The 15,468-nt window shown below is 42.6% G+C and overlaps 1 protein-coding gene across 1 annotated transcript; it reads right to left on the reverse strand.

Moving 5' to 3' along the window:
* Nucleotides 1-8,026: 8,026 nt before the first annotated feature.
* On the reverse strand, nt 8,027-9,588 carry LOC147228711 (type-2 ice-structuring protein-like). Its single transcript, XM_086156873.1, has 6 exons — nt 9,494-9,588; nt 9,299-9,390; nt 9,015-9,145; nt 8,797-8,919; nt 8,596-8,704; nt 8,027-8,302 (listed from the first exon to the last, which is right to left on the reverse strand). The coding sequence occupies exons 2-6, from the start codon at nt 9,348-9,350 to the stop codon at nt 8,235-8,237; spliced, it is 483 nt and encodes a 160-aa protein (XP_086012999.1). The 5' UTR covers nt 9,351-9,390; nt 9,494-9,588; the 3' UTR covers nt 8,027-8,234.
* Between the last annotated feature and the right edge of the window lie 5,880 nt (nt 9,589-15,468).

Genomic DNA, 15,468 nt, shown 5'->3' on the forward strand with positions numbered 1-15,468 from the left:
TCCACTATCTCTGGGTCCGCACATCCCGTCCGTCTCACACTGATGTCTGAAAAGAGAAGAAAACAACCTGGCCTCCCTAACAGGTGTGACCTGAGAGAAAGAGGGCTTTTCACCTACAACTGCGAGCTGTTAGTGTCACACTCCGTCTGGCTCGCTCCCTGTTCGGGCACCGACCTCTCGTATTGTTTGTCTGGACTGCTGTTTGATTGGATTATATGTTAAACAAAGCAAATGTAATGTCTACCTCATTAGCAAAGCAAATATGTTGACTTCTTCATGAGCCAAGCAAATGTAGTGTCTACTCTATGAGCAAAGCAAGTGTATAATGTCTACTTCATGAGCAAAGCAAGTATGTTGATTTCTTCAGTCTGAAACTAGCAATTGAAGGTGTGATGGTTAATGTTGTTAGTGGCTATGCTCCGCAGGTGGGATGTGAATTTGAAGAGAAGGAGAAGTTCTGGAATGAGTTAGATGGAATGATGCAGAATATTGCAGAATGATGCACATCCGCTGGACGCTTCTCAGCGGATGTGCAAGAGAAGGTGACCCATCTGCTCGGGGTGACATTCATTCTGGCTCGGGATATGTAGTAAGTCTATTATCTGACTGTTATCTGACCATTCTTGCTTGATCAGTTCCTGACCATTGTGATGTTTTTCCCTGAATGAAATTTGAACAAACCGGGACAACAAAGTCTGGTCCTGGGGCGGGAGCCACAAAAACGGACAGTAGCCACAATAAATTTATAACAAACAGCTAATACACATAAAAAACACCAATATAACCTCAAAAAGAGTTCATTATTATTTAGGAAACTAGCAGCATTTTACTCACCAAAAAATCTGATCATTTGTAGACAAAATCCATCCTCAAAAAGAGTTCAGTTATTCTGTGGTACAGACTATCCATGCGCTTCAGCTCCAAGCACTCCCAGTAATACCATTTGCAGTGTACCTCGGAGCCTGTGAGCCAGGGTTACCGGTCATAGTTCGTGACTTGAAAATGTCAGACAAATCCTTTTCCTGGTGTGTGACAGCTTCGCTAGTTTAGGAGTTATCCAATATCTCTTTACTATGTCCAGCTTTTCTTCAAAAGTCCATCTAGAAAACAGCTTTAACAGTATATTAGCAACTAAATTCGTTTGATCTCCTCCTCCAGCCATTGTGAGTTGACAAAACCGATATTAAACAAACAAAAATATATTTCTGTTCGCAGCTCGCTAGTATGCTTCTCCTCACTAAACACTTGTCCACTCTGACTATCCAATCAGAGGGTGTGAATATGCTGACCTTGCTGTAGCCTGCTAGAATGCTTTGATGTTACCAACTCAAAATTTGATTGGTTGAAGCAACAGCGTCATCAACACTTATTTTATTGCATACAGGGCTTGCAGAACCGATTGTGCAGGCCCCCCAGGCAGATTTCTTTGACTTTGATGCTGCCTAGCAACAGATAATGGCTGAAATGTGATTTGTTTAATGCTTTATAATATGAAAATGCATGTCTGGAAGTGGCAAAACCAGGAGAAAAGCTATGAAAGGAAGTGAACAGACTATTTGGAATTATTTACTAAGTATTCATGGACAAAATATAATAAACATCTGTGATTCAGATATTTTTGTAGGCAAACAGAAAAGGCCTACAAAAGTTCAGAGCGAAGTTACTTATAACTCTGTACAACGCACAACTCTGTACAGGCATACAGGCATTAAAATGTAAATATACATTGTACACACACACACATATATATATATATATATATATATTCTGATTATATATTTCTGATTCCTTCTGATTCTGATAATTCTGTTATTCTACCCTGTTCTGGATCCAAATTGTTTAGGATGCCAGTTCATCAAGTGCATTGATGGAAGATGGTTTTTGTGTATCTTCCACAGACACTCCCATAGACGCACACACACACACACACACACACACACACACACACACACACACACACACACACACTGTATGCCAAAAAGAAGACCAAACATCCTTTTTTTGGTGGCCAAGTTTTTTAATGTTTGCATCTGATGGAATAAAAATTAACATCCTTTATTGCTTGATCCCTCAGACAGCAGCAAGGTTTTAGGATGTGACACTGCGCCCACTGTTGTGTGATACAACTGGTACAAAAAGCAGGTTCTACTTTGATATTTGTGCTTGACCATACTGTATGATCCTTTCTGGGCAGGAATCATCATGGATTTCTTTCACACACTGATGGAAGGAAAGCGTTGCACACGACGTCATCCCAACATTTGCCAACTGTGTGCCAAAAATAACAAACAAAGGAATAATTACATGTGAGACAACACACCTGAAGCCAGGACAAATATCACAGCACTGTGCTCAAAGGAAAACCATACATTTGGTCTTCTTAACTGGCTGATCAAAAATATGAAAGAATGACATACAGAAGTAAATGACTCTCATGCTTTTCTATAGGTGTTCTCTTCTTCTCAGCTTTCATATTGAGTGAAAAAGCCATCAGTTGTAGTATCCAAATGTGCAATGCAACAGCAATCATTTGTTTTGTCATAGTTGGCTTGGATGATTTACCTTGACTGTTCATCTGCAGGCAGCAAGCGCTCAGTGTATTGTCTGGTCGTCTTGGACACCAGGATTTAAACCCAAAGGGCTTGCCATCACTCCAGAACCAAGAACCCGGCTGTCAGACAGAGAAGACGGTAACGATAAGGTATGATGAAATGCAAAATGCTAAATGTATGTAGAATCAAAACGTGATAAATTGATATATTACCAATTGGCAAGCTGATCCTCCCAGCCATGAAGGTGCTGAACCAACTGTCAACCCCTGAACAAATGCATGCTCATCGCTGCTTTGAATAGAAGCAAGATTTCCACCAATCATCTGACAGCTGGCCTTGAGTGAAAAACAAACACAGTCAATTGAACGTCTCTGACCCAAACAGCCACATCAATGTTCCTAGACAAATGAACATCGAGTTTGACGTTTACCTCAGCCTGAGCTCAATTCTTAGGCGATGCATTATAATAGAAGCAGCGATTGTTGTAGCTCTGCCACTTGGGAGGACAAGCTGAATTTGCCCCATCCACAGCATCAGTTGCAGGGCTGTTGGTTGGATCATCTGTTGACCGAAAAATGGATAAAGGCGTAGTGAATTTCAAGAATGTTTGTTTAATCATTGTAAAGCTTGATGGAAATGTCAGCTATTTGCTTCAAACGGCCAGTGGTATGCTGAAAGAAACATGTTAATTCCAAATTCCATTATTCTGCCAGTACATAGTCCATCAAAACATGAAATGTAGTCTGTGGTATTCTTGCTTACATAATACGATAGAAAAAATGAAGACTTATACTCACCAGCAACAACAGTCAGTGCCAGAATGGCACCAAAAAGAAGAGCAGGCAGCATTTTTGTGGTGGGTAGTGTTGAAGATTACTCTTGGCAGGACCTGAAAAAGCATCATGGGCGACTGAGTGAACAGTGAGGCCATGGTGACCTGTGAGGTTCGCTATTTGGAGAGAATTGCAGAGAAAAAGAAGCTTAAAACAAAACTTGCTCTTCGTTGCTGCTTCCTTTGCGCAGTGTACAGTCGCTGAAAAAGACCAGTTCTTATATACCATAGACTAACCTTCAATTTGAATGACTGCAAACGTTACTGTATTTGATGTTCTCTGTCACTCAGTAGGTGGGATGGACTATGTTCTGACAACAAATCCAAGGGTAAAACAATGTTAGTTTTTTAAGAGTAAATATTCAAAAAGGGATTAACACAGAGGTCTGATGGCTCCTCAAAGTAGTCATGATAGCTTATATAACATCTATTGAAAAGCTATTATGATCAGCTAATTTTCAGATATGCATTTTACATCAAACATGTTTCTCTTATTTCATTTTACAGTATTGGTCAACTTTTTATCAACTGAAACAATTTTCAAGTGTATTAAAAGTTAATTGCATTGGACTGTAAAGTCATACTGTTGGACATTTCAGATGAATTTTATTTCAGCTCAGTCATCTTCATTTTACAAGACACTGCTATCAAATATCTAATTGGCTAAGGTACATAATGTGGTAAAAAGATATCATTTGTAGAATGGTGATAAAATCCCCATCACTGGATTTCAGAATCTGAGCATCGCTAAGTTTGTGTGTCAGTCCGATTGGGTCTGGCTAGATATTACTATGATGCACAGCCTGTGCTCCTGAATAGCTCTTCTTGAGTAGTGATGGACACTTTTTCATTCTTTGAGTTTTTCACTCTCTGGAGAATGACGATGGGCAGGTGTGAGAGTACTAACTGCTCCGTTGCTCATCACCTGTATGTTGGGATTTAACCATGTGGATGAGTGGGTGGTATCCCTCAACCTTTTTGTGGGCGGGGTGGCTTCTGACCGTTGTTTGTCTCTATGCACCAAACAGCAGCACAGAGTATCCACACTTTCTGGAGTCCTTGGAAGGGATGCGAGAGTGCACTCCTCAATCTGCTTAGGGATTTCAATGCTCATGGGACAAGGACAGTCACAACTGGCAGTTGATGATTTGTGGGATCTGCATGCAGCATATTGTAATGGTCTGCTGCGAAAGTCTGGCAAGGGCCCCTGTCAGAAAGTTTCCACTATCTGGTGGAGGGGTTAACGTTGCACTGTCAGTACCGTGTATGCTGAAGATGGGGAACTGCTGAACTCGACTCGAGATGTTGTAGGTCAGTTGAGGGAATACTTTGACGACCTCCTGAATCCCACTGACATGCCTTCCAATTAGGATATAGAGTCTGAGGACTTGGGGCTGGACTCTCTTATTTTTGGGTCTGAAAGCACAAAGTGGATTAAAAAGCTCCTTGTTGGCAGGGCCCTGGGGGAAGAAGAGATGGGCCTTGAGGTCCTCAAGGCGGTGGCTGTTAATGGGCTGTCCTGGCAGACATGCCTATTCTACATGATGTGGATGTCAGAGACAGGGCCTCTCGGGACAGGCAGATAAGGGTGATGGTACATCTTTAAAATAAGGGACCAGAGGGTATGTTCCAACTACAGGGGGTCCCAATCCTCAGTCTTCCTAGCAAATTGCATTTACCAGGGAAAGGCTACTGAAGAGCTGAACCTCAGACCCAGGAGGGGCAGTTTCCTTTGCTTTCTGGTTGAAGAACAAAAAACAGAAATGAGCTGAAAAGTAAGGAGCCTAAAACTGAGCCAAATGGAATTCCTGTCCAACTCATGTTGACGGTTAACAGGGTTGAATTAGATACAACCCAATAACTACCCAATAACTAAGATCAATAACTACCTCACAGGCCGGCCGCAGTACGTGAGGCTGGGAAACATCGCATCGGACACCATTGTGAGCAGCACGGGGGCGCCGCAGGGGACAGTCCTGTCTCCCTTCCTGTTCACGTTCTACACCTCAGACTTCAGGTTCTCCTGGCAGTCCTGCCACCAGCAGAAATTCTCTGATGACTCTGCCATCATGGGCTGCATCAACAGAGGCCAGGAGGAGGAGTACAGGAGCGTGGTGGACAGGTTTGTGGAGTGGTGTGGACTGAACCACCTCCAGCTCAATATCACAAAGACAAAGGAGCTGGTGGTGGATTTCAGGAAACAGAGGACCCATCCGACCCCAGTCACCATCAGGGGTACAGAGGTGGACATTGTGGACAGTTATAAGTACCTGGGTGTCCACTTGGACAGTAAACTGGACTGGACTGTTAACACCAACGCCATCTTCAAGAAGGGTCAGAGCCGCCTGTTCTTCCTCAGGAGGCTCAGATCTTTCAACGTCTGCAGGACCATGCTGCAGATGTTCTACCACTCGGTGGTGTCCAGTGTCATCTTATACGCTGTTGTGTGCTGGGGCAGCAGGCTCAAGACAGCTGACGCTAACAGACTCAACAAGCTCATCAGGAGAGCTGGACCTGTCCTGGGTGTGGAGCTGGAGTCTGTTGTGCAGGTGTCAGAGAGGAGGATGCTGAGGAAGCTCCTCAGCATCATGGACAATGTCCATCACCCCCTGCATGCCACTCTGACGTCCTGTCAGAGCTCTTTCAGCCGTAGACTGATACCACCAAGGAGCTCCACTGAACGCCACAGGAGGTCTTTCCTCCCTGAGGCGATCAGACTTTTTAATTCCTCTCCATTCAGCCGCCGGCAACCATAAAAACCTATCTTTAACCAAAAAAAAACAAAAACTGTGCGATATTTCATTACACTGTGCAATATTCAGAACTGTGCAATATTTCATTTCATAACAGTACACTACAATTTTTCCTTTTATCATACTATTTTGCACTCCTTACCTCACTTGTTACTAAGACACGTATAGTTTTATCACTTGTTTACTAAGACACTTTATAGTTTCACTGAGACACTTTATAGTTTATAGTTTATTTTTATTTCTAATTCTGCCTTTTTCATTTTATTATTTATTGCTTTTATATTTTCTGTAACTCTGGCACAACAATTTCCTTCGGGATTAATAAAGTTGGTCTTATCTTATCTTATCTTATCTTATCTTATCTTATCTTATCTTATCTTATCTTATCTTATCTTATCTTATCTTATCTTAACCCATTACCCTCTATGTTTGAGGTAAGATCTAAACTAGACTGGGGCATGTAATGGCCTGCAAGACAAATGTGGCTGCTTGGCCTTTCCTGTCCAGCCCTGCAGTGGTCTATAACAAATAAGAAATGCAAATGAAAAAAATGATTTTTTTTCACCATGCATGTTGCGCTGCTTGGAATTTGAAATTGTAAGTTTGGTTATATGTGGGCACACCTGAGAAGGCAAAATACTTCCCACCAGACCCTCATAATGTCATCTCATGCCAAAAGAAGGAAAAATTAGACGAATGCCGCATTTTTAGCAAAATGTGGAATGTGTTACATTTAATTATAGAAGTCAAAGATAAAATCAGGTGCTTAGTTTGTGGTGCATAAGTCATTGTTTTCAAGGATTACAATTTGAATCATCACTACGTGACCAAACACGCAGAGAAATACAAAAAGCTGTCTTATGAGGGGCTGGCCAAGGAGTCAGACGTCTTGCTTGTTAAACTGCAAAACCAACAAAGATTTTTTCAAAAAGCTGGACAAACCTGGAGATGCAGCTGCCAACACAAGTTATGTCTAAGCCCATTAGACATAATGGGCTTAGTTGTTACTAAGACACTTATAGTTTTATCACTGCTTACTAAGACACTTTATAGTTTCACTGAGACACTTTATAGTTTATTTTTATTTCTAATCCTGCCTTTCTTTTATTATTTATTACTGTTATATTTTTCTGTAACTCTGGCACAGTAATTTCCTTCGGGATTAATAAAGTTGTTCTTATTCTTATTCTTATTCTTATTCTTATTCTTATTCTTATTCTTATTCTTATTCTTATTCTTATTCTTATTCTTATTCTTATTCTTATTCTTATTCTTATTCTTATTCTTATTCTTATTCTTATTCTTATTCTTATTCTTATTCTTATTCTTATTCTTATTAAATCCCTAGAAACAATGAACTAGATCTGGACGGTAGTAATTTGGGGCCCTGCGATTGACTGGCCTCCAGTCTAGTCCAATGACAGCTGGGATAGGCTCTTGCATCCCCCTGTGACCCTGAGTGTAGGATTAGCAGTAGATAATAGATTAATAGATGGCTGGATGGCTTCTGCTAGATAGCAATATGATAAGTAGGCAGAGAAAACCGGCAGAGTCAATCACCACCACCATACAAATGGAGCCAGTAGAAACAGTGATGGAGCACAGGTACCTGGGCAATGCCCTCGACAACCTCCAGAAGTTCTCCTCTAACACTGAGGAGATCATCAGGAAATGTCACCAACAGCAGTATGTGCTCAGGAAGCTGAGGTCATTCAAAATTGTTTGGGATGCCAGTTCATCAAGTGCCTTGATAGAAGATGGTTTTTGTGTATCTTACACACACACACGCATGCACGCACTCAGGAACGCAAACACACACACACACACACACACACACACACACACACACACACACACACACTGTATGCCAAAAAGAAGACCAAACATCCTTTTTTTTGGTTGTCAAGTTTTTTAATGTTTGCATCTGATGGAATAAAAATTGACATCCTTTATTGCTTGATCCCTCAAACAGCAGCAAGGTTTTAAGATGTGACACTGCGCCCTCTGTTTTTGTGTGATACAACTGGTACAAAAAGCAGGTTCTACTCTGATATTTGTGTTTGACCATGCTGTATGTTTCTTTCTGGGCAGGAATCATCACGGATGTCTTTCACACACTGATGGAAGGAAAGCGTTGCACGCGACGTCATCCCAACATTTGCCAACTGTGTGCCAAAAATAACAAACAAGGGAATAATTACATGTGAGACAACACACCTGAAGCCAGGACAAATATCACAGCACTGTGCTCAAAGGAAAACCATACATTTGGTCTTCCTAACTGGTAGATCAAAATATGAAAGAATGACATATAGAAGTAAATGACTCTCATGCTTTTCTATAGGTGTTCTCTTCTTCTCAGCTTTCATATTGAGTGAATAAGCCATCAGTTGTAGTATCCAAATTTGCAATGCAACAGCAATCATTTGTTTTGTCATAGTTGGCTGGCATGATTTACCTTGACTGTTCATCTGCAGGCAGCAAGTGCTCAGTGTATTGTCTGGTTGACTTGGACACCAGGATTTAAACCCAAAGGGCTTGCCATCACTCCAGAACCAAGAGCCCGGCTGTCAGACAGAGAAGACGGTAACGATGAGGTATGATAAAATGCGAAATGCTAAATGTATGTAGAATCAAACGTGATAAATTGATATATTACCAATTGGCAAGCTGATCCTCCCAGCCATGACGGTGCTGAACCAACTGTCATCCCCTGAACAAATGCATGCTCATCGCTGCTTTGAATAGAAGCAAGATTTCCACCAAGCATCTGACAGTTGGACTGGAGTGAAAAACAAACACAGTCAATTGAACATCTCTGACCCAAACAGCCACATCAATGTTCCTAGACAAATGAACATCGAGTTGGATGTTTACCTCAGCCTGAGCCCAATTCTTAGGTGTTGCATCATAAAAGAAGCAGCGATTGTTGTAGCTCTGCCAGTTGGGAGGACAAGCTGAATTTGCCCCATCCACAGCATCAGTTGCAGGGCTGTTGGTTGGATCATCTGTTGACCGCAAATAGATAAAGGTGTAGTGAATTTCAAGAATGTCTGTTTAATCATTGTAAAGCTTGATGGAAATGTCAGTTAGTTGCTTCAAACGGCCAGTGGTATTCTTGCTTACATAATACGATAGAAAAAATGAAGACTTATACTCACCAGCAACAACAGTCAGTGCCAGAATGGCACCAAAAAGAAGAGCAGGCAGCATTCTTGTGGTGGGTAGTGTTGAAGATTACTCTTGGTAGGACCTGAAAAAGCATCATGGGCAATTGAGTGAACAGTGAAGCCATGGTGACCTGTGAGGCTCGCTATTTGGAGAGAATTGCAGAGAAATAGAAGCTTAAAACAAACCTTGCTCTTCGTTGCTGCTTCCTTTGCGCAGTGTACAGTTGCTGGAAAAGACCAGTACTTATATACCACAGACTAACCTTCAATTTGAATGACTGCCAACGTGACTGTATTTGATGTTCTCTGTCACTCAGTAGGTGGGATGGACTATGTTCTGACAACAAATCCAAGGGTAAAACATTGTTAGTTTTTTAAGAGTAAATATTCAAAAAGGGATTAACACAGAGGTCTGATGGCTCCTCAAATAGTCTCGGTAGCTTATATAACATCTATTGAAAAGCTATTATGATCAGCTAATTTTCAGATATGCATTTTCCATCCAAGCTTTGTCAATTACCATACATCAAAACTTGCAACACCTAATAATGGGATTTGTCCATATTTGAATGACCCTTTTCTGTACACATTTTTGCGACAATATGTTTCTCTTATTTCACTTTACAGTTTTTTTCAACTTTTCATCAGCTGAAACAATTTGTCAGGTGTATTAAAGGATAATTGTATTGGACTGTAAAGTCACACTGTTGGACCTTTCAGATGAATTTTATTTCAGCTCAGTCATCTTCAATTTACAAGACACTACAATCAAACATGGAGGTGATAAAGTCCACATCACTGGATTTCAGAATCTGAGCATAGCTGAGTTGGTGTGTGAGTCTGATAGGGTCTAGTTATATATTACTCTGATGCACAGCCTGGGCTCCTGAATTAGTCTCCTTGAGTGGTGATGGATACTTGTTCATTCTTGGACTTCTTCACTCTCTTGATATGACGATGGCAGGTGTGAGAGTACTAATTGCCCCATTGCTCATCACCTGTATGTTGGGATTTAACCATGTGGATGAGTGGGTGGTATCCCTCAACCTGTGGCTGGGTTCTGACCGTTGTACGTCCCTATGCACCAAACAGCAGCACAGAGTACCCACCCTTTTTTGGAGTCCTTGGAAGGGATGCAATAGTGCACTCCTCATTCTGCTCAGGGATTTCAATGCTCACGGGGCAAGGACAGTCACAACTGGAAGTTGATTTGTGGGGACGGCCCCCTGATCTGGATGCAGCATATTGTCATGGTCTGCTGCGAAGGTCTGGCAACGGCCCCTGTCAGAAAGTTTCCACTATCTGGTGGAGGGGTTAACGTTGCACTGTCAGTACCGTGTATGCTGAAGATGGGGAACTGCTGAACTGGACTCGAGATGTTGTAGGTCAGTTGAGGGAATACTTTGACGACCTCCTGAATCCCTCTGACATGCCTTCCAATTAGGAAGAAGAGTTTGATGGTACTGACAAGAAGAGAAATGGAGTGGGAGTTATCTTGAAGGAGGAGTTTGTTAGGAACGTCCTAGAGGTGAAAAGAATGTCAGATAGAGCCATGAGTCTGAAACTGGAAATTGAAGGTGTGATATTCAATGTTGTTAGTGGCTATGCCCCGCAGGTGGGTTGTGAATTTGAAGAGAAGGAGAAGTCCTGGAATGAGTTAGATGAGGTGATGCAGAAAATTCCCAGAAATGAGAGATTGGAGCAGACTTCAATCGACATGTTGGTGAAGGCAATAGAGGGTATGAAGAAGTGATGGGCAGATTTGGTATACAGGATAGGGACGCAGAGGGACAGATGGTGATAGATTTTGCAAAAAGGATGGAAATGGCTGTAGTGAATACCTTTTTCCAGAAAAAAACAGGAACATAGGGTAACTTATAAGAGTGGAGGTGGGAGCACGCAGGTCGACTACATCTTGTATAGACGAGTTAACCTGAAAGAGATCCGTAACTGCAAAGTAGTTGTAGGTGAGAGTGTAGCCAGACAGCATAGAATGGTGGTTTGTAGGATGACTCTGGTGACAAGGAAGATCAAGAAAAGCAGAGCAGAGGACAGTGGTGGAAGCTGAAAAGGGATGGGTGTTGCATGGCTTTCAGGGAGGAGTTGAGAAAGGGTCTGGGTGGTCAGGTTGAGCTTCCAGATGATTGGACAACAGCAAGTGTTATCAGGGAGATAGGTAGGAGAGTACTTGGTGTGTCATCTGGATGGAAAGTAGATAAGGAGTCTTGGTGGTGGAATGAGGAAGTACAAGAATATATACAGACAAAGCGGTTAGCAAAGAAGAAGTGAGATACTGAGGGGACTGAAGAGAACAGACAGGAGTTCAGGGAGATGCGGCGAAAGGTAAAGATAGAGGTAGAAAAGGCAAAACAAAGGGCGTACCTGACTTGTATGCTCGGTTGGATACTAAAGAGGGTGAGAATGATCTATACAGGTTGGTGAAACAGAGAGATAAAGATGGAAAGGATGTACAACAGGTCCGGGTGATAAGGACAGAGAGGGAAATGTATTGACAGATGCTAGAAGAGGGATGGGAAGATGGAAAGAGTACTTTGAGGAGCTGATGGATGTGGAAAATAAAAGAGAGGCAAGGGTAGAAGAGGTGACTATTATAGACCACAAAGTAGCACAAATGAGTAAAAGTGAAGTGAGGAAAGCATTGAAGAGGATGAAGAGTGGAAAAGTAGTTGGTCCTGATGATATACCTGTGGAGGTGTGGAAGTGTCTGAGAGAGGCAGCGGTACAGTTTCTGACTAGATTATTCAACAGGATCTTAGAGAGTGAGAAGATGCCTGAAGAATGGAGATGAAGTATGATGGTGCCCATTTTTAAGAATAAGGGGGGTGTGCGGCAACTATAGAGGTATAAAGTTTATGAAGCATACAATGAGTTATGGGAAAGAGTAGTGGAAACTAGACTAAGAGAAGAGGTCAGCATTTGTGAACAGCAGTATGGCTTCATGCCTAGAATGAGTACTACAGATGCACTATTTGCTTTGAGAATGCTAATAGAGATATACAGAGAAGGCCAGAGGGAGCTGCATTGCGTTTTTGTAGACCTAGAAAAAGCATATGACAGGGTGCCAAGAGAGGAGCTCTGGTATTGTATGAGGAAGTCTGGAGTGGCAGAGAAGTTTGTTAGACTGGTGCAGGACATGTAGGCTAGCTGTGAGACATTGGTACGGAGCGCTGTAGGGGTAACAGACTGAGATGGATCGGTCATGCAAAGAGGAGGGATAGTGAATATATTGAAAGACGGATGTTGGAACTTGAGCTGCCAAGCAGGAGTTTTCGAGGAAGACCAAAAAGAAGATATATGGACGTAGTGAGAGAGGATATGAAGGTTGGATGGAGGTTAGATGGGTTCGATGGAGAAGGTTGATTCGCGGTGGTGACCCCCGAAGCGAAAAGCCGAAAGGAGAAGATGAAGATTACACTCGGCGAGGGGCTAGAATGGCGATGAGGGGTTTGCAGGGTTGCTGGGAATTGGGGAGTAGGACAGCTCAAGGAATGATGGTTGCCCTTCTCCTCTGGGTTTTGCTGATGGGGCAGCGGAGTCTGCGACCACAGGGGAGCCACTCGAAGGCGAGGATCTTTTGGGCTGTTAATATTTGACTGTCATTGAAGCGGGAGACAGGTCTGAGGAGTTGACAAAATAATTAGGGGCAGACCAAGGTGGTGTGCTCTAGGCAGTTCCTGTGGTGTTGAGTGATGGAATGGAATCAGCCTTCATTTCTTATTTGTTATAGACCACGGCAGGGCTGGAAAGGAAAGGTCAACCAGCCACATTTGTTCTGCAGGCCATTAAATGCCCTGGTCTGGTTTAGATCTTACCTCAAACATAGAGGATAATGGGTTGTATCTAAATCTGCCCTGTCAACCATCAACACATGTTGGACAGGAATTCCATGGTTCAATTTTAGGCTCCTCACTTTTTAGTTCAGTTTAGTTTTCTGTTCTGCAACCAGGATGAAAAGCAAACTGCTGCCTCCTGAGTCTGAGGTTACACTCTCCAGTAGCCTTTCCCTGGTAAATGCAATTTGCCAGGAAGACTGAGGATTGGGACCCCTGTAGTTGGAACATACCCTCTGGTCCCTTATTTTAAAGAGGTACCACCACCCTTATCTGCCTGTCCCGAGGGTCACTGTCCCTGACATCCACATCAAGTAGAATAGGCGTGTCTGCCAGGACAGCCCATTAACAGGCACCGCCTTGAGGGCCTCAAGGCCCATCTCTTCTTCCCCCAGGGCCCTGCCAACAAGGAGCTTTTTAATCCACTTTGTGCTTTCAGCCCCAAACATAAGAGAGTCCACCCCCGAGTCCTCAAACTTCTTCTTCTTCTTCTTTCGGCTTTTCCCGTCAGGGGTCGCCACAGCGAGTCAACTTTCTTCATCTAACCATATTCTTTGTATCTTCCTCCAGTACCCCTACAGCACACCGTACCAGTGTCTCACAGCTAGCATACATGTCCTGCACCAGTTTAACATACTTCTCAGACACTCAGAATTTCTCATACAACACCAGAGCTCCTCTCTTGGCACCCAGTCATATGCTTTTTCTTGGTCTACAAAAATGCAATGCAGCTCCCTCTGGCCTTCTCTGTATATCTCTATTAGCATTCTCAAAGCAAATAGTGCATCTGTAGTACTCATTCTAGGCATTAAGTCATACTGCTGTTCACAAATGCTGACCTCTTCTCTCAGTCTAGTTTCCACTACTCTTTCCCATAACTCATTGTATGCTTCATAAACTTTATACCTCTATAGTTGCCGCACACCCCCCTTATTCTTAAAAATGGGCACCATCATACTTCATCTCCATTCTTCAGGCATCTTCTCACTCTCTAAGATCCTGTTGAATAATCTAGTCAGAAACTGTACCGCTGCCTCTCTCAGACACTTCCACACCTCCACAGGTATATTCTCAGGACCAACTGCTTTTCCACTCTTCATCCTCTTCAATGCCATCATCAATTCACTTTTACTAATCACTGCTACTTTGTGGTATACAATGGTCACTTCTTCTAACCTTGCTTTTCTTTCATTTAACACATTCATCAGCTCCTCAAAGTACTATTTCCATCTTCCAATTACTCTTCTCGCATCTGTCAATACATCTCCCTCTATATTCTTAATCACCCGGACCTGTTGTACGTCCTTTCCATCTGTATCTCTGTTTCGCCATCCTGTATAGATCATCTATCCCTCCTTACTGTCCAACCGAGCATAAAAGCTTTCATACGCCCTTTGTTTTGCCTTTGCTACCTCCATCTTTTCCTTTCGTTGTATCTCCCTGTACTCCCGTCTGTTTTTCTTCAGTCCTGTTCGTGTCCAATTTCTTCTTTGCTAACCGCTTTCTCTGTATATACTCCCACACTTCCTCATTCCACCACCAAGTCTCCTTATCTACTTTCCCTCCAGAAGACACACCAAGTACTCTCCTACCTGTCACCATGACATCATCCTGCAAACCACCATCCTATGTTGTCTAGCTACACTCTCACCTACAACTAATTTGCAGTCATTGATCTCTCTCAGGTTAACTCGTCTATACAAGATGTAGTCTACCGGTATGCTCCTACCTCCGCTCTTATAAGTTACCCTATGTTCTTGTCTTTTCTGGAAAAAAGTATTCACTACAACCATTTCCGTCCTTTTTGCAAAATCTACCGCCATCTGTCCCTCTGCGTTTTTATCCTGAATAGCAAATCTGCCCATCTCTTCTTCATTCTTTCTATTGCCTTCCCCAACATGACCATTTATGTCTGCACCAACCCCCACTCTCCCAACTCTGGGGATATTCTGCATCAATTGATCTAGCTCATTCCAGAACTTCTGCTCTATCAAACTCATATACCACCTGCGGGACATAGCCACTAACAACATTGAGCATTGCACCATCAATAACCAATTTTAGATGTCTAATTCTATCTGACATTCTTTTCACCTCCAGAGCATTCCTAACTAACTCATCCTTCAAGATAACTCCTACTCCATTTCTCTTCTTGTCAGGACCATGATAGTACAACTTAAAGCTTCTAGCCTGACAACCTTTCCACCAGGTCTCCTGGACACACAGTATATCCACTTTCCTTCTCTGCATCATGTCAACCGATTCTCTACCTTTACCTGTCATAGTCCCAATATTCAAAGTCCTTCATCT

Source organism: Fistularia commersonii, chromosome 12 (genome assembly GCF_037954325.1).
Source record: "Fistularia commersonii isolate RoL2024-O1a breed Wild chromosome 12, RoL_Fcom_v1.0, whole genome shotgun sequence".
In the NCBI taxonomy this organism is placed as follows: Eukaryota; Metazoa; Chordata; class Actinopteri; order Syngnathiformes; family Fistulariidae; genus Fistularia; species Fistularia commersonii.